The sequence below is a fragment of the Anoplopoma fimbria genome, chromosome 10, assembly GCF_027596085.1.
Source record: "Anoplopoma fimbria isolate UVic2021 breed Golden Eagle Sablefish chromosome 10, Afim_UVic_2022, whole genome shotgun sequence".
In the NCBI taxonomy this organism is placed as follows: Eukaryota; Metazoa; Chordata; class Actinopteri; order Perciformes; family Anoplopomatidae; genus Anoplopoma; species Anoplopoma fimbria.
In genome coordinates this window covers 10,913,518-10,933,269 of record NC_072458.1, presented here as the reverse complement: position 1 = coordinate 10,933,269, position 19,752 = coordinate 10,913,518, and the positions used below count along the sequence as shown (strand labels likewise).

The following is a 19,752-nucleotide window of genomic DNA, read 5'->3' as shown; positions in this document are numbered from 1 at the left end:
CACACACACACACACACACTCGTGTACACATGGGCTGTCTCACTCACACACATACACACACCCGCTCAGCTGGATGTTACCAACGGGACCTGGTTGTTCCATTTACAGCTGTATATGCGTACGCCTGTTTACTGTAACACTCGCTGTATACAGTCAAAATCTATTTCAGCCGCTACTTTTTTAGCAAATCAGTAATATTGATGTTTTTTTCCCCCTTAGACCATCCTAAAGGCCCATTCTTGATCTTTCATGGACAATTTCAGTAAGAAATACATTTAAAATTCATTGTCTTTAGCATCAAAATGTTGTTTTACAATTTGAATCTGATGCCTGACAAAGGTCTTCAACGAACACGTTCCATTTTAATTAATCATAGTGCTGACAGTATGCAGGGCTTCAATGCTTTCTTTAGAATTTTGTATTTTTTTTATAACCACCAGGTCTATTTACCAACACAGACATTTAAGATTTGGTTTATTTTTGGCACAATAGCCCCCTGATGGTAAATTAGTTATTTAAAAGCCTGATTACTGACATATCACCTTAAATACAGACGCTCTGAAATAATGTGGAGTGGTTTTCATAAAGTTAGCACATTACCTTGTGCTGGCTTTGTTATTCACCTGAGTTGTTACTGTCATTTTCAGAGCAAATGGTCTGTAAGGGTAAAAGTGCAACTGTTAACGGTTTTCAATCGAAGACAAAAAGGTTATTTCTTTATGTCAACACACCTTCTGTACAAATTGTGATAGTCTTAAAGTCAAAAGGTCATTGTTGACTTAGTGAGTGTTAGTTATATTACTTAAAAAACATAAATAAATATATAATTCTAGTAGCTTTTTCCAGAGCTGTCAACCGAGGGTGGAACCTCTGTATGGTTAAAGGTGATCATGTATGAACAGCAAATGCATTGTACTTCATCATAATCTGCAAAAGAGTTTAAAGAACTTAAGCTTTAAACTTAACTTAACTTAAGCATAATTTACAGGATGTAAACACGCAGGATCACTGTTATCCATCTACACAGACAGGTTAAAGCTCAACTTTATTGTAATTCAGAATGTGTTGTGTATTGGTTGTTCGTGAAATTAGGTGACAATTTTGTTCAGGTTATGTTTATTTATCTACTGACACTGTGTCTGAGAGGTTTTAATACAGCTCTATGGTAATTTTTCAAGGCATATTTTGATTAGTTTTTTATCGACTACATGGATATAGTAATATTATTAACTTCAGTGTTTAGTGTTGGTAAGTCAGAATCCAGCTACCTGGTTTTGAATTTACAGTGGCTAGCATCTATAAACCTATGCTAAATTAAATAAGTAATTTCCCTGAGAGGGATTCATAAAATATGCTTTCTTCTGCTTCTTATTGTTGAGAATTAATAAATAATAGAGTTTTAGAACGCCATTTAAACTAAACATGATTGTTTTTACTTCTGCGTTAAATTCTACCAATATGTCCATATAGTTTGGTCATTCAGGGAACAAAACTATGAGAAAACTACTTTTCCTATTTCTAAGTCACACCATGTGCATGCGTGTTTTATTACACGTGTACAAGCATGAGCAAGTGTACATTACCCACACACACACTCACTGAGTACAAGTGCAAAAGTACACAGCCAGGAGGCTGTTCTCTTTCTATGTGCAGATGAGTAGACTAGAGAGCAACGAGAAAGCACCACAGGGACAGAGAGCTTGTATCTCAACTGTGTGTCACTTTTTATTGGAACAGAAAGAGCAAGGAGGTCAGCGGTACAAAAAAAAAAAAGGGAAAGAAAGAAAACGAGGGCGTGAGGGTTGGTAGTTAAGCATTGAGCGGTCACTTTGTGCCGGAGGTGATCTTCTCCAGGTCATGGATGCCCTCCTTGTCAATCACCCGGACGGTGAAGGAGGGGAGGTTCATGATGAAGCGCTTCCTCAGCTGGAGGAGAGAGAAAAGAGACAAGAAATATTAAGATAAAGGCACGAAGAAGCAGACTGGATGTAGAATCAAATAAAGCAGAAAAATAAGGGAGAAGCAGACTGATAAAAACAAAGTGGGATACAGACTATAAAAGGCTTAATGCCTGTGACACAAAACAGATACACTTCACTTTTATCAAATGCATCAACCCGCAATGACTGAGAAACTCCACAGGACCCCCAGGGTGTCTTTTTCCTCTAGCCTGCTTAGTGAAGAAGTCCACAAACAGCTATTTATAAAAAATAAAAAATAAAATCACACAAATCTCCCACTCTTTTTATATGTTGTAAACTTATTAGCTTGATCTGTAACGATTGAAGCGTTGCAGCTTCAAGCACGTAAAAAAAATCTGTGAATCGATAAATAAAAACGATGCCGATTTCCTCCCACGGAGCCTACGTGAAAAACTATTTTAGTTCACTAAATTTCAGCCCGGTGAAGACAGTTTGGCCGGCAGCCGTCCTCTCAGCTCTGCGAGGTCCGAGTTAAGGTCAGTGTGGATCGAGCGGACGTGCCGCCTTTGATGTGGACTCCCAGAAATAAGAGCGGAGCTATGTGAGAGTGAATCGTCTAGGTTCCTGTAAGTAAACTAAGGCCACTTTTTGCAGAGCCAAGTTGCTACCCGAAAGGCTGTGTAACTTAATTAACAATTAAATTAGATGCTTATTGTTCCAATTCATAATTATGAAAAAACAGAGCGAGTAAAACTTCTTGAACTCACTTCCTCAATGCACTTCTTCAGCAGATCCAGGGCCTCATCTCGGGTCAAATCTAGAACAAAACCGAGGAAAAAAAGAAGAAAATGAGAATGCTGAAAAAGGAAGAACTGGGCGAATGAGAGAGACATAAATTAGATTAAAATGAAGAGGGAAACGGCTTTTATTAACTGAGAAATTAAGTGGATGTAGAGCGTGGTATTGGGAGAAAGGGGGGACTAAGACGACATGTGAGGAAAGATAATGAGTTCAAATTGCTAAAAGCATCTGATGCAAGTTTGTCAGATTTATCGGAGATATTTTCACTGCAAACCACAGTGGAGTTAACACACAAAGTGTTGTCTTGTTTCTACATAAATCATTTACCATTAAGGAAAATCATTTTATGTCACAGTGACATGAGTCTGTCCCGTGACCAGAGTGTGAATCCACTCCATGGTCTCTGCAGTGAACGCTCTACAGACTTGCATCACATTCTTTATTTCTCTCTCTCTCTCGTCTTTCCAGTCAGTCTCACAGGAACAATAAAGTGAGGGAAAAAAAAAATATGCACAAGGTTTTTCTCTGCACTGACCTGGTCTGTAGTGCTGGTCGAGAATGGAGAGGGTGAGGAAGGCTCCGTAGCCGTGGGCGGCGAAGGGGGCCTTGGCCAGGGAAGACAGGTAGTCCATGTAATAGAGGCCGGGCCCGTCGGCGTCGTCGTAGCCCGCCAGCAACAGGTTCACGTGGTAGGGAGTCTGCAGACAGAGGGGGGTTTAACAATCAGATTTTGAGTAGTTTTCATTGTGACAAGTAAAATTCAGTCAGTTCATTTGTTTGCGCTATTGTGAGATCTGAGCTAATGTTGGCTCAAGCCTGCTCTTTTCCACCAAAAACATGCGTACTTTGACCAATATTTGAATGTTCGGATTTGAATGATTTAAAAAACCTACATAAAAGATAAAAAATAAATGGACCCGTATCTTCACTTTAATTTTAAGGCCATAACATTCCCATCAGCGGTTGTATGGCAACAACGGCGTCACTGACGGGATCAAGACGTCTTACCACATGAAAAGCACAACTTCTCTTTCTTAAATATTTGTGATCATTAGTTGATTATTAACTTTCCAGCTCAGCAGAGACGTGCAGCGAAGCACACGGCATAAACGGCAGAAAAAGCAGAAAAAGAGGGAGAGCGCCAAGGGAGGGGTGGCTGGAGAGTGACGGAGGGAGAGAAGAGGTGAAAGGGCGTCACAGGACAGACTAGGTGAACGTGTGTGGGTTGGCGTGTTACGAGGGGGGAATCAGGGTGTCACTGGCAGTGTGACATCTGCTGGGAGTCAGCACCCTCGGTTGCTCCCTCCTTCTTCATCCCTTCTTTACATCCCTCCCCTCCCCCCCTCTCTCCTCTCCGCCGCCTTCACCCTGTGCCCTGGAGTAGCGCCAGGGCTCATTAAAAACTTCTAAAGTCGTTTCTCTTGCCCCTTCCTCCCCCCCCCCCTTCTCTTTTTAAATTACATCTTTTACGCTTCAAGCTTCTTCTCCCTTCTCTTCCTCCAAAACACTAATTTTCTCTCTTCGTTGTTGCAAGCCACTGTTCCTCATTTTAAAAAATCCCTTTAAAGCTAGACTATTTTTTTCAAAAACAACTTGTGGCCTAAATTCTCGACGGAGCTAGAAACAGTTTGGGGTTTTTGGGGTTCAATGCAACAAGGAGAATATAATGCCGCATTCGCCGTGGTGCAGTGAGGCAAAACGTGACTCATGTGTCGCCAGGCGAGTTGCGATCCGAACACCTGCCCTCTGGTTTCAATTCATCTCTGAGCCAACCTGCTCATTTCTGTGACTTGTGTGTTAGCGCTGTGGTTGCCACCAGGGCAATGATGATCGTTACGCTCCCTATGGAACCAGCTTTAGTCTTTGTGTTAACGACGGTTTTGAACACACACACACACACACACACACACACACACACACACACACACACACACACACACACACACACACACACACACACACACACACACACACACACACACACACACACACACACACACACACACACACACACACACACGAGAGAAAGTGTTTGTTAGTATGCACAACGGGCGTGAATCTCAGGATGAATATCTAAGTGTGTGTGTGTGTGTGTGTGTGTGTGTGTGTGTGTGTGTGTGTGTGTGTGTGTGTGTGTGTGTGCTTTAACTCCTCCGCGAGCCTGCGAAAGCCCCAGTGGCATCACCCCCCATCCCCCCGCCCACTAGACACCTGTCTCGCTGGTTACAATGTAACAATAATATGGACTTGGCATCAAAATAACCTTCCCATGTCAGCTCAGAGGGAGGCCGGCACCTTGTTAACCCAGCCACCTGAACTCACACCCACGTTCACATACAAACAATACACTTCATATGTTTTATTCCCCCCCCGCTGAGACGCTTGCTCTGAGCAGAATAAGGCGACCGTTGCGCCGCAAAACACATGCTTCACCTGTGCGTTGCTACCGTCACCTTCGGCAGACACAAACCCGTTACACCGGTTTGTTTGTTTTCTACTGGGGTATAGTTTCTGGAAAGACATTCTGGAAAATACTTTTATTTGCATTCTTGCCAAGAATTATAAGATTGATACCACTGTACGGTAAGGTGAAAAATTAGCTGGAGCCAGCAGCTGCTTAGCTTAGCTTAGCAGAGAGACTGGAAACCGGGGGGAAATGGTAGCCAGGTACTGTCCGCAAACTCCAGCAAAAAGAAAACATGTAGCTTTTAAAATGTGTTTTTTGAATGGATTAAACAAACGAGATATAACGTATTAATTAGGCCTACAACTAACAGTTATTTTTCTTATCAGAAATCTGAGAAAAAAAATGTCAATTCTATTTTCCAACACCTCAAGTGATGTCATCAAATGTCTTCTTTTGAACTACCAACAGTACAGTACAAAAGTACTCAATTAACTATAATTTTAAGACGAGGAGAAACCATAATCTGTTTGGCATTTTTGCTTAAAAGCGATTGCTGATTAATTTCCTGTCAATCCATTAATTGCTTCAGCTGAGGTTAGAGGTGCTGGTAGGCAGGTTTTGTTAACATTGGACGGAGCCATGCTAGCGGTTTCCCCCCCGTTTCCAGTCTTGATGCTAAGCTAAGCTAACTGGCTTCTGGCGGTAGCCTCATACTAAGTTTATTGACTTGAGAGTGGTTTTCATCTCCTCATTGAACTCTTGTCAAGAAGACAAATACGCAAAATCCCCAAAATGTTGCATCATTCCTTTAAGACATCAGCAGTGTAGAGCAAAAAAAATGGTTTAGTATGACACAAATTCACGTCGGGCCTCTAAAAATCATCCCGAACTCATCCCCCAAACTCCCCTCTTCCACGTTCCAACACTCCCTCCTACCTCCCATCTCTTCCTCCCTCCCTCGTTATTTTTTGCACCCTGCCCCGGGGCGTGTTCCCTTTATTGGCATTTCTCCTCAATCTGCTGTATTAATTGTTCATCTGTGCAGGAGCAGGGGAGCCTCGTGCAATATGGCGGCAGTAATTATTTGTACCCATTGTGTGCCCGCGCTACAAAAATTTTTACAAACCCATATGGGGCCAGCTGTAGATCACCACCCGCGCAGAGGCTAACTGTTGCTGCGGCCTCGTGCAAAAGTCGAAAGAAATGAACAGCTCGAACTTTACGGGGTCGACGAAAAATCTTACTGGTTCAGCGCTCTGCAGAGCAAACACCTACATGTATACAAAAACTGATGACTGTAGGGCTTTTAGGCTTCAACATGATCTGAAAATGTGATATTTATAAACCATCTGCCTCCCCTGAGTTTTGCTGTATCTATTTAACCTCTTGTCTCAGACTCCTAAACCTGTTTATTCAATATCAATTTAATCTGTTTTTTATTTGCAAATATTACAGGACATCAGACAGGAAGCTAAAAAAAAACGGAGGCAGAGCAGCGGCTGCGTTTATATGTCCCTAAAACTTTGTTTCGCTCTGTGAATAGTATCATTACCGATATGATGCATGCAGCAGAGTCCAGGCCTCAGGTGATTATGCTTACTGCTTGAATTTCTCTTTTTCTCCTCTCTAAAGCTTGAGTGAATGCAGTACTCCAGAGGTTAGCGGAGTTGTTTTTCTGGACGGCAGGCTGGTAAGCAAACACACCGTCGTATACGAACAGGGGTTACGCTGACTCTGCGCCAACATGCTCCGCTGGCTTTAGCTAAATACACCTCCCAGAGGTCTGCAGCCACCGGGGTATGACATCTCTCAGACTAAAGGACTCATCTGTAATTTATCCTGCAGGAATACGGCCATCAGAATTAACAATATAACACAGATTCATTCATCAGACAGTGTCTCGATGTGCCAGTGGGTTCACGTGATGATTTTTTTGGGGGGGTGGGTCAGATTATTTAAAGATGGTAAAAAATAATAAACATTTGATATACAAAAGCAGATCATTATCTTTCCTTTCTGTCTGGGCTAAACTTTAATCTGCCATGATTTAATCAGATTAATTAAAATAGATTCCAATGAATGCAGCCAGTTCCCCAGACAAGAGCTGAGCGTAGTCCTGGACTACAGGCGCTTCACAGTACATACATCTACATTAAAATTAGTTTTTGTAAAGGCATGGGCTTAATCTATGTTCTTGGATTTTTTTTTTGTTTCTAAAAGTTTCAGCTTCACAATTGTTTTAATCATTTTTGAAATTATTTTGTTGTCCTTAACGCATACTACATTACCGAAGAGTTAATTTTCCTTGAAATTACAGTAGAAGTGTTAATAGGTGTACACAGTTCAGTAGAATACATTTTTGTTCTTATTAACATGTTATAAAATGATTGATTTCATTGCGCGAGATGGAATGGTATGTCCAAGCAATCGACAGAAAATGTATCTCGACGTTATTAGTCGCCTAATATTTTTTGAAAGCCAAATTGCAAAGAAATGTACCGCTCCTGATTCTGGGTGAACAAAATAAGAACTTTGGGTAACCTTGGGCTCTGTGAAATGTTAATGCCATTTTTCGAATGTTTTGTGGGGCTTTGTAAACCAAACGATTAATCTATTGATGTATCTATTGGTTAGAATGTAAAACATTTTGTAGTTAAGGTTGGAATGAAACAATTGTGCTAAACTGTTAAAGTAACGCTCACACCTCAGACACCTCTTCAGGGAGAATCCTTTCTGACCCAAATACGACACAGAAAGGGGTCAGATTCCATCTCCTGCATGTTTGTGAAAGAAACGTTGATATTAACCGTTCAACACACATTACATATTCTGCATACTCAAGATGGTCTGGGGCGGGAGAATATAAAAAAGCCCTGTTTATACAACATCATTTGCAAATGTCCATGCACTCTGGAGGTTGATGAATGTGAGGGGAGCGTAGCTGGAGGAAGGTGTGGGATGCAGAGGAGAAACTGCTATTGCTTCAGTTTCTGAGCACTCCTGAGAACGCGGCATTAGTAAATCCTGCACTCATAAAACCAAATTCATCACCGTGAGGCACGAAAAAAAAAATAACGATACAGTCGCCGCTCATGGCAAGACATGAATATAAATGTCATCCTCCACAACATGTGCAACCTTGACAAAATAAAAAAATAAATAAATACCCATCCCGATCCTATAGGTCCCTGCTGTGCGCACACACATTGTGTCTGTGCGTTATGTTGTTGACTCCTACTCGTTCTCACACTCAAAGTCTGTGGTGTTGTCTGCTGGGCCTGGTTGCTTCCCCATGGGACCCCCACACCTCCTCCCCCCTCCTCCTCCTCCTGCTCTACCCTATCCCCCGTTCGATGTGTCCCACATTCCCTTCTCTGCCACACTAATTGTTTTTTGTAATTATTTTCACCCTTCTGCTATTGTGACAGGCAGCGGCTGCACTGCTCTTAACAAATTAGTGCGAGCGATGCTTAACGCGCGGGTTACGAGAAGCAGAATTGACTGTAGCAGAGTGCGTCCTTAGATCTAAAAGGCACACGTACCACCGCCCACACAAACACTAACGTGTACTACAAGGTGAAACAGATGTAAAAATGTATGTAGGGCTGAAACAATTAGTCAATCCGCAGAATGATAACACAGCTCTGTTTTGATAATGGATTTAAGACATTAAGCAATGAAGTGAAACACTACCTTGTTCTAGCTTCTCAAGTGCGAGAATTTGCTGCTTTTCCAGTTCTATATGACAGTATTTAACCTCTTTAGGCGTCATCTTGGGCTGTGGGAAATGATGATAGCCCCTTTTCACAACATTCTGAACCAAACAATAGATAAATATAGAAAGATTAATGGCAGATTGATTAAAAATGACAGTAGTTGTTAGCTGCAGCCTCACAAATGTTGTTTTTGTTTGGTCAGATTGACGTGTCGAAGGTCAACGCCGTGGTATTTGGATAATATACCCAGAGCAGTGGTGCAGTTGGGGTCGGAGACAGATAATGCAGGCTCAGGTGTTGTCATGAAGTCTCAAAGGGGGGAAACCTCCGTCACAACTCACAACAAGCTGACAAATGTACCTGGCTCTGTCAAAATGCATCTACTGGCTCTGTTCAGATGGCTCAAGCTGATACGGGCACAAACAGAGGTGTAATTAAAAAGGTGAGGCTTAATTCCCACTAGGACATAACAGGAGAGACCCGTTCTAGGAGAGACAGTTGGGTTTGAGTGTTTTTTATTTTATTTTTTAATTTCAAGCAGGAAATATATAAAAATGTATTTTATAATAAATAAATAAAAAATAGGAAATGTATTCCTGATAAGGGTGAGTAAACCACATATGGTCACTGGCACTGCCATTTGAAGTGAGTACTGCTTTAAATGAATTAATTTGTGATTCTATCACTCGTTCCCTACAGCCAAATGAGATTGTAAATGCTAACAGAGGAAGGTAATTAAGTTAAAATAGAAATTAAAATATTTATAGGCATGTTCACTCATTACTCAACGATGAATATGCTTAATTCAGAGGGTGACCGCTGGTACCGGGGATTAATTAGCTATTGTTTTGTTAACTGAGGGAATACACACAGATACAGGTGAGTTTGAAAAAGGTTTGTTTTAGCGCATAGGGATTAAAAAAATATGTACACCAGAAGCATAAAAGATGGAGCCGGTCAGAGGATACAGAAAAGTGCAGCAGATGGTGCAGGTTGAATTTACATTCGTGTTGACACCACAAGGCTGTTCAGCTTGTTTTCTGTGAATATCAATGTGTGGTTTTGCTTTCAAAGACAATATTTAAATTTCACACAATCCTATCTGACAGTGTAGTACTTATTGCATTCGTATTAGTTGTTGCACTTATTGTATTCGTATCAGCTCGCTGCACTTATTGCATTCGTATTAGTTGTTGCACTTATCCTATTCGCATTAGTTTGTAGCACCTACTGTATTCGTATTAGTTTGTTGCAATTATTGTTTTCGTAGTAATTTGCTTCTGCACTATACTTTTGCTCTGGTTTATGCTTTTAGATGCTTGTTTAAGAAAGGAGATGCACTTATGACTTCTGGTGACTAGTAGTTCTCTTGAATACCTATGTTGAATACACTTCCTGTAAGTCGCTTTGGATAAAAGCGTCTGCTAAATGACTGTAATGTAATGTAAATGTAATGTAGTAAAAGTAATTGTATAAAATAATAATCTTAAAGGACTGATTTGCTTTGGTTTGTTTTGGCAAAGTAGCTGTAGTTTTGTATTTAAGTTAAATTAAAAGTGTCTAGGTGTTCAATATATAGCTTTTCTTTCGGGGTCAAAATTATTTAAAATGTCAATAATACATTTGGTGTCTGAATTATACTTTGATTTTGTCTCTTTAAGGTGTCATTATTGAATGAAAGAAGAAAACATCAATAAAGCGGAGTATATATTTGTTAATAAGTGTAGATAAAAAATAAAAAAAAATAGGTGCATATCAACTGACCAAAGAGCTTATTTTTTTAGAACAGAAACACAATGTTATAATTTTATTGTCTATCTGCTGTGAGGAGCCAAAGTTGAGCTAACGTTACCAGGTAGCCTCACAAAAAGGCATCATCTGTAATGTTATTGTGCACAGAGATGAGGTTGAAACAAGAACATGTGCCCCATCAACCCAAACAATTACTTTGTTAATGATAGTAGTCATACCTCTCATCAAACTGTTCCCTTAAACAGACTAAATCCCCCCAGGGCATGACAAAGCAGCTCTCAAAACATAAACGTTACTCCCACTGCTTTATGGGAAGCTGACCACTGCGTTTAGATAAGACCAGTGCTGACAGGAACAAATGATTTCAAACAAACACAAATAAGTAAGTAATGCAAGCTAGTACAAACGCATAACTTTCTACACTTTGCAATGCAGTCATTTTATGCTTTGGCTATGCAAGCTTGATTGCTTAATCTTTTTTTTAAAGACACTTTTTTTGATAAGTCAAAAATGGATCACATCGGTGTCAGGTCTGAACCTCACACAAACTTAGACGGCTAAATACAATTTGTATGAACATGAACAACTGATCTGAATTTGTAAACTTGTAGTTTGAACCATTATATTCCAACACAATTTAATTGTATCACTAGCCTTGATGGTGTAGTGAGAAGTCTACACTGTGCCCACAAAGATGGTTTGCCACTCGGTTAAGTTAGACAAACCAGGATCTTTTTCTTGAAAATACACAAGGACAGCTTTAATCTTAAATGGATTTGTTTGACATACATGTTCTCTTATAGACTTGTGTGTTATTATGATAGTTACCCTGCTCCGAAGGTAGTCTGCAAGATTCTTTCGCGTGAAGTTCGCTGCTGCTGATGGACTCAGTTCATAACCTAAAATAAAATATGAGGCAAAGAAAACGTCAGTAAGACACAAAGTTGTATGTGTTCTTCTATATGGCATCATTACTACATATTTTGGAGTTGAAGTGGAGACCTCTGAGGAGGAGGAAGGAGAGTTTTACCACACAATCATCATCTTTAAAAGGTCCTTACCGTTCCTCATTTTGTAGAGCTGAACATTTTTCTGGATGTACTCTGCAAACTGGGCTGTGTCTCCCGCTTCTCCAACACACAGCAACAAGATCTTCTCACTAAGTTTGAACATCTTGTCGGTGTCTGAAAAACGTGGAACATAATTTATTCATCGTCGTTGTGTTCACGTATTACTTAAGTGGCGATCTACTGACTGCCAGAGTGAGACCCGTTAGATCAGTAATCTCTTTCACTTTCACTGTCAGAGGTAAGCTTGGGCTGCTCATGCTAACCTTGCTAGCTGTAGATTGATATTCAAAAAGATAAAAATGGAGTAAACGTAATAGTAGAACGTGAAAATAATCCTAAGCATTATTTTGTGAGTTAAAGTTATGGAAAGAAAAGTATCCAAAGTGATAAAAAACACAAAGCGAGAGATGCATCCGCGACTTTAAATGATCGCAGCTAACATTGCGGTTAGCTTTGCTAGCTCAAGTCACGTTCGGAATAAGTGGTTACATGTTGATGGTAGGGACGTTACACATCACACATTCATTTACCAAACAAGTAAACAACTTAAGCACTATGCATCAGTAACACGTGCTGGTTTAATGTGCACAACCGCTATGAAAACAGGTCTCGTTAGCAGGTTTAGCTCAATCAACCGGCTAACGCTAAGCTAACGCGTTGTCATACCGTGTTTCATCTGAATGATGCTGCTGGCTGCAACATTATCGGCGGCGACGAGGACGAAGTCGGGCCCCTGTATCCCAATTAAATATTCCATGTTGGAAAACAGATATGAGCTGAGGGATTTCTACAATAACCAGAGATAGCAGACGTCTCTTAACCCCTGCTCCACAGATTACACAGCAAAAGTTTGAGACCGGTGTCGCAGGCTGTTGACGTCACCGGAAAACGGCGTTGCCTGCTTACCACGCGACTCGGGCGGGCGATTTGAGATTTGAGCGGACTGCTGTTGTTTTTGTGACCGGCGTGGCGATACTACGCTGCCGATTGGTGAGGAAATACAAGGATATACGTTTCTTTCATCAGAAAAGGGGGCAATATGAACGAAGGGGCGCTTCAAAACATAATGGCGGGATCTCATAATCTCAACAGCTCACAGAGAAGAAGGTCGCCGCGTTTGAGCTCTCCTCCTCAAGCTAACCTTAAGACTGACAACAAAATGGCGCTGACCTCGGCTGCTGTTAAACGCTCCATCACTGTGAGGAAAATAGCACCAAGGAAAACAGTCGCCCCGTCGGAACACAACAAGGAGAACACGCCGAGACGGTCGGCGTCGGAAAGCAGCACGCAGAAGAATCCGCAGGTCTCCACCCCGGCTCTGCTCCCCGGCCGCGGGGGCTCCTCCTCGGCCAAGAAGAAGAAGAAGAAGGCCGCTGTTCTGTCACCGATCCTCCCTTCCACACCACCGGCCCCGTCTCACCCCAAACAGCCTGCTGCGGATCCGGAGGACGCGGTGTGGTCGCAGAAGGTGCGCCGCTCCTACAGCAGGCTCAGCGAGCAGTCCTTCAGCAGCCCCGACTCCCGGCACAACTTGTTCGGATTCGATAAGATGAAAACACCCGAGGTGGCCCCGAGAGGCCAGAGATCCAAGACGGGTCTGGAGGTGTCTTGTGGATCCTTGACCGGTCTGAACTCATTCACGTCGCTGCTTGAGGCTGATGACTGTGGTTCAGTTTCCCTTGAGCCGGACACAAACATCCCTGGAGTGACTTTGGTGAAGGAGAAGAGGATGAGGAGGAAGAAGGTCCAGCAGATCGGAACCACAGAGCTGGACGCACTGGCTGCCGAGATGAACGCAGAGTTTGAGGAGGCAGAGGAGTTTGAGTTGCTTGTGGAGTAAATAATGGGACTGAAAGACCGAAGGAATCTCCTCCAGCATGACATGTTTGTCTCTGACATGCTGGGAAACCCTGACTCTGGGAGGACAACAATCATCTGTGTGCCTCATACTCAGAACGAGTCTCTGTATATTTCCTGCTCTAGATATTGTACATGTTGATGCTCTGGAGTTTCATACGTTTGGTTTTTCTTTTAAATGCTCTTAATGTGATTGTTTAGGATATTATTATGTTGTCAAATGATCAGTACATGGACGAGTCAAATCTAATGCATGTTCTTTCATTGGTTAGTATTGACACTTTATACATATTTTGTTTACTCTACAAATATCTTACAATTGTCATGTTAAAGGTCCAACTTGGAATAACAAAACGTTTTTTTGCAAGTTTGTTTTTAAATGGTCTTTGACTGTTTTAAATTTACTTTTGAGTCCCAAACTGGTAGATCAGGCACATGATACCTAACGGGGGAAATATTCGACAGTTTAATATGGATCGTAATCACGTGGGATAGCTGTGGTTTGTAAACTTTAAAACATTATCTGCAGGCATAGCAAGATATCACAAGACAAATTGAATAGACTGACTTGGCATTTTGTATTTCTTGATAATATTTGTATCACTGGAAAACAACAGATGTGTAGGCAACAGTTAAGAGATCTGTAACCCTTTTTATAATGTTTTACATCCACATTTAATTGGTGTCCAATTTCAGAGATCATCTGACAGTTTTTATGTTGTTCTTACACTAATCTTTTCATGCGTCATCTGTACATAATTAAACATAAAGGAACATTTTTTAAATTTGGCTTGTGTATTAATGGTTAATAAATAATTAACCAATGAAATCACCAGAATTGAATTAAGACTTTCAGGGTCATTCGGTCACAATACTGTCCATTTTGCCAAAACAGCACATTTTGACATTTCGTCAATGTTTTCAGCGATGGTTTTAGTACCGTCAATGTTAATTCAACCATAACATAAATTTGCATTTTTTAAATATCACCACATTATTTGGAAAAGTTGATTATCCTCTAAATCTGGGCCCAATAACAATATAATATCCATACTATGACATGTCTGTTAAGAGACAATGCCATTCAGTAATCTGCTTATAAAATCATTGAAAGGTATTTGAGCTATAACATGGGACTTTTGGACAGCTATCAGTTGGGGGGAGAAGACTGCACTAGTTACTGATCATCTTAACCTGCACAGGGCCCTAATAAGGTTTTATCCAAGCATGCTGACTAACAACACATTCCCATACACAGCGTTGGTCCCCAGTGACTCTGATGAGGCGGACTGAATGAGTGAGTGGGCGATCTGTCTGGATTTAATGAGAATGGTGGACAGGTAAAACGTTTTCCTCTAGAGTCTCTTAAAGGTGTAAGTGGATGTGTTGCATAATTTGCACTAACGAGATGGAAGGGGGTTTTGGGGGGTTGTTAACTGTCATGTCTGCCACTGACTGCAACCTTCTCACACGTCCAACCTGGTACTCTGGTAGTTTAATTGATTCTTCATCACAGTTCTTTCAAAGGGGATTCAACATTATGGAACAAAAATATATAATATTCCTACTTAAGAGCATGGTTTCTTAATGTAATAGTGTAAACCAAGCAGTAAAGATCTCATATATTTTTACATTTCTCTATAAAAATCATGTATTATAAAGGGATAGAAGCAAACCATAGTGATGGTTATTGAATGACAAAATATTGGGTGGGCTCTGACTAAAACGTTCTTGTGGCACTATAGTACTGTGGTTTAATCGTAAAAGTGCCAAATGTGATGATCGGTACCATTCTAAAACATTGTATTCTATAAGATTTTGCCACTATTTAGACTTAAAATCCAGAGGAAACGTTCTTTATTTAAGTGGTAAAAGGGGGTTTTATAGGAAAACATTGAAATATGGTGATATTTCATAAAGTTAGCTATCTAAAAAAGTATTGTTTTGGTAAAACTCAGCCCTATGGCAACATAATTGCTCTTCCATTCACTATCAATCAATGAAATGTAGGAATTTTATTTCTCTTTACACCAATAAAAGAGTCGCAGCTGTCTTGTAGCAAGGTTCGGGCGCCACTTGATTCAAGCTGGTGTTAAAGTTTACTTCCCAGATGCTCTGTACTCAAGTTATTAGTGTATAATCATTGCTGTTTTTATAACGCCTAATTAAAATACTGCCACAGCTGTCACAGCAATATGATATTAGGGTGGAATAAATAAACCCTGAAGATCTGTATTTGAATTCAAAGAAGTGATCCAGAGCCGTTTGCAGAGGAGGCTGACAAGTATATCTTCATCTCTGAATACACTGTGAAGATAGTTGTTTACATCTGCTGAGAGCACGTACACAAATCTGATAGTATTTGTGAGTGTGTGCGAGGAAGACAGACACAGAGGGATAATGAATGTGTGGCAGCGAGCGAGTAAATCCACAATTTGCTCACGCATTTTAGGGTGTGCAGAGCGTGCTCTGTTTACTTCCTCAGGTGCCATTTCATGTTCATTTGCCATTTCAGCTCCCTGGGAGAGGAGACATGTTTTAACTTCTTTTTTTTTTGTTTTTTTTGCAGAGCACAACACATAGTGGCTCGTCTTTTTGTATATTTTTTAACAATGTATTCATGACTGCTTGTCACTTCGACTGGAAGTTACAAACAGAGTGAAGCAGCAGTGTTTTTTTGAGCTGCCACTGCCAGAAACACTTATTGATTTACAATGCTGCTGCTGCTGCTTTTGAGGCTGTTCAATGCCGAATTTTTGGAAGGTTGGATATTTTACACTCATATTCATGTGTTTTTTTCTTTGCTCTTCTTACCCCCTCCCCTCTCTCTCTCTCTCTCTCTCTCCCTCTCACCTCCCCCCCCATCCCCCCCCATCCCCACATTTCACTCACGGCAGTTGTCGCTGGTTCAGCTTGACTGCTTCGTTAGGGCTCATCATTTGCATTCAGATTAATTATCTAATTACCGACAAATGTCCGGCGGCCACCCCACACTCCGGCTCGTCAGCTCTCAGCCTGTAATTATTTTAATCATTTACTTTCATCTGGAGCGTTCTTGCCATTCTCCTGTGTTTAGAGGCCATTCTTAATTACCCTGCCAAGACACTCTTTTCATGAGAGGGAGGGGAGGAGAGGGGTTGGTTGGAGGGAGAAGGGAGCAATTGGGTGAGGGAAGGAGCGTGCATGTGTGTGTGTGTGTGTGTGTGTGTGTGTGTGTGTGTGTGTGTGTGTGTGTGTGTGTGTGTGTGTGTGTGTGTGAAAGACCAATGGGGACATGATCCAGAGGCTTTGACAGCACAGAGGAAGCTCCATACTCTGCTGGATGCTCTTTCCTCTCTCTTCTTTTTTTCCTTCTCTCTTTTCTCTCTTGCACTCTCTGCATACACCCCCTCAACCTCTCTCTCTCTCTCTCTCTCTCTCTCTCCCCCCAACCAACTTCCTCATCTCTCCTCTCACCCACCCCTCACCGCCTCCTCCTCAACGCCCGCTTCCCCCACGTTATACTTCCTCCTTTTTTTTTTTCTCCCTTTATCGCAAGCACACACAGGAATCGCCCGTGGGCCTCAGTGCTCTGACTGCTAATACACTGACACACACTTACACACACACACACACACACACACACACACACACACACACACACACACACACACACACACACACACACACACACACACACACACACACACACACACACACACAGAAAACAGGCAGACAAGAGAGAGTCATGCACCCTGTTTGTGGCACTCATCAGGATGCACACATCTCTCCACTATCTGCCTGGAAAATCTATACGGCTCTGCTTCTGTCTCTTTGTCTGTCTCCCTCCGTCCCTCCATCCGTCAGACCTGCATGGCTGCACCCTGTCTGTCTGTCTGCTGCCTGTCTGTCTCTCTTCCTCTCCACATCCTCCTCTTCTTCTCTGGACAGGCCTGCTGCTCCCCGTCCTCGATGAGGGACGACGGGTCATCTCTTACTCCCCCTCCTCCTCCACGTGTGACCGCTCCATAATGATGCTCTCACTCACCCCTTAAGCCACTCATCCTCCTCTCTCCCCCCTGACTGCTCTTGTTAAGAGAAGCGAGAGAGAGGGAGAGGGAGATACAAGCTCTGTAATTGGGCTCTTGAATATTTAAGTCACTGGGGATGAAAGTTTAATGAAAAGATGATTATCTACCAGTTTATCACACCACTGTTTCATATTTCATTTTCACATCCTAGTAGCGAGCCGCAATGTCCGTCTTGGCAGCCGTGGATGCAGAGGCCTGCCAGCCAGTGTGTGTTGGAAGTGCTGAGCAAAACAGAGGAGAGGGTGTGAGGGGGAGACACACTAAGGTCATGATACACAGGAGACACTTTAAGGAGGCATAGATGAGACATTTTGTAACGCTTAAGTCCAAGAGCGCTCTTTATTTCTGACTCTTTTAACAGCTATTTCTACTAAAAGTAAAGTAGCTTATTCCATCATATGAGTTATGATCCATTGCGTGGTGGCAAATACTAAGCAAAAAGGGGAAAAGATGAATAGAAGACAAATGTTATGTCTTTATTATAGTGCCAAACATTCAAACAACATGCTGAATGGACATTATGTTGACACTTTGGAAACATTTTCAAGTTTGTTTTTCAGGTTGATTTGGTCACATTAGTCCCTATTTCTCTCAACTAAGAGCAAAGTTGTTCACATACATTGTCCCATGAATGGTCGTCATGGGACTACGTCATGTTGCTGTGTCCATGGCATCTATGGTCTGAGTTATGATCCAGTAAATGTTGGAAAATACTGAGCAAGAAGAGACACTTTTGTCAAGACTATAAGGCCAAAGAGAGTCTCTAATTTCTCACTTTTTTGTGTTATTTTATTTTGTTTCTTCTTTATTACAAACATTTTTTATTATTTTCCATGTGTTATCATTTGTTCCCTCTAAGAGCAATGTTTCTCCAATGCATTGTCCAAATTATTGTCAAATATTGTGCAACAGCTGCACTGTACATTTTAGAAAAATGTTAAGGCCACAATAAAGAGGAGAAACATTAAGTAGATGCAAAAGGAACATTTTGTCAACTCTCACAACAGCAGTGTGTTTAATTTATTTATTTTTTATGTTGATTTGGTTACATAAAGAGCAATGTGCTCATTAATCTTTATGATTCTAGATACCTGTTTGTATGTGCACTGAACTATAATCCAGTGTGTGATGGAAAAGTCTGTACAAGACGGAAAGATGTGAAGAAGGTAAATGCTAAAGCAGTTAGACATAGTACACGTTTAGAGCAGGACTATGTAGCAGCCACTGTGGGCATAAATGTCAATTACAAGATGCTAAATGCTAAAATATGTCAGTGTATATGTAGTTTAACAGTAGCACAAGAAGACAAGGGTCATAAAGTCAGCAAATCAGTAACCTTTCTAAAATTATGTTAGCTACCAACAGCTAATGTTAGCTACCACTATTTAACATTAGCTAACATTAGCAACCTTAATCTAGTGGTCATACCAGAACACATAAGGACCTATATGTACTGGAATCTAGTGTTTTATTGCACATGAATTGAACGTTTTGTAATAGGAAGAACACACTACCAGGAATAAATGAATACAATCTGATTGCTAATAGTACTTCAATTTAAACATAAAGTGTCCAAATTGACAAATCATAAAATAAAATAAATTCAAAGTACAGAAGACACGACCTGAGTGTCATCAGTGGTGGCTGTGACTGTGCCTATATCTTCAAATGATTAGTTCATTTTGGGCTATAAATCTGAACTTTTGTTGCCGTCCTTGCATAGAAACACGTACAGAAGCTACTTTTCTCTGTTAATACATTAATTAAGAGATACATTCAGTGCCAGTGCTTTGGCTTAAAGCATCAGATGGTGACTTATCATCCCATTCTGTCAATTCCACGAACGCCCTAAAGACCGTTCAATAAAAAAAAAGCACAAGGACACTTTTTCCTTTATTTAATCGTGCGGGATAAACAGACGGCTGTTTGTTATTCATTCTCATTATTCATAATGGTGCCGACATTAATCCCTTTTTTTGCTGGAAGATGGTGTGAAAAAGCCGCGTCGTGCCGCACTCTTGCCAAACCCCAGCGGAATAGCAGGGACTGCGGAGTTGTGAGGGGGGGATTACGGACCCACACATAGCCTTAGGCCACAGTTTGCAAAGAAGGGACACAGTTTGGACGACAGAGATTAGAGACCAAGGTATGGTGCAA

At 41.3% G+C, this 19,752-nt stretch overlaps 3 protein-coding genes across 3 annotated transcripts in view; 2 read left to right on the top strand and 1 right to left on the bottom strand.

Annotated features, from left to right (window-relative positions):
* Positions 1-19,752, top strand: part of cldn35 (claudin 35) — a 242,449-nt gene that overhangs the window by 165,629 nt on the left and 57,068 nt on the right. The window lies entirely within an intron of this gene.
* Positions 1,701-12,545, bottom strand: psmb2 (proteasome 20S subunit beta 2). Its single transcript, XM_054606420.1, has 6 exons — positions 12,335-12,545; positions 11,660-11,782; positions 11,427-11,497; positions 3,259-3,421; positions 2,690-2,739; positions 1,701-1,926 (listed from the first exon to the last, which is right to left on the bottom strand). Exons 1-6 carry the CDS (start codon positions 12,423-12,425, stop codon positions 1,825-1,827), a joined length of 600 nt encoding a protein of 199 aa, XP_054462395.1. The 5' UTR covers positions 12,426-12,545; the 3' UTR covers positions 1,701-1,824.
* Positions 12,685-14,295, top strand: cdca5 (cell division cycle associated 5). Its single transcript, XM_054606416.1, has one exon. The coding sequence runs from the start codon at positions 12,708-12,710 to the stop codon at positions 13,506-13,508; it is 801 nt and encodes a 266-aa protein (XP_054462391.1). The 5' UTR covers positions 12,685-12,707; the 3' UTR covers positions 13,509-14,295.

Coding starts and splice junctions, on each gene's coding strand:
- psmb2 (XM_054606420.1), bottom strand. CDS start 12,425: ATGGAATATTTAATTGGGATACAGGGGCCCGACTTCGTCCTCGTCGCC. Junction 3,422..11,426: donor CAGACTACCTTCGGAGCAGG/GTAACTATCATA, acceptor CTCTGTCTGCAG/ACTCCCTACCACGTGAACCT. Junction 2,740..3,258: donor CGACCAGCACTACAGACCAG/GTCAGTGCAGAG, acceptor GTTTTGTTCTAG/ATTTGACCCGAGATGAGGCC.
- cdca5 (XM_054606416.1), top strand. CDS start 12,708: ATGAACGAAGGGGCGCTTCAAAACATAATGGCGGGATCTCATAATCTC.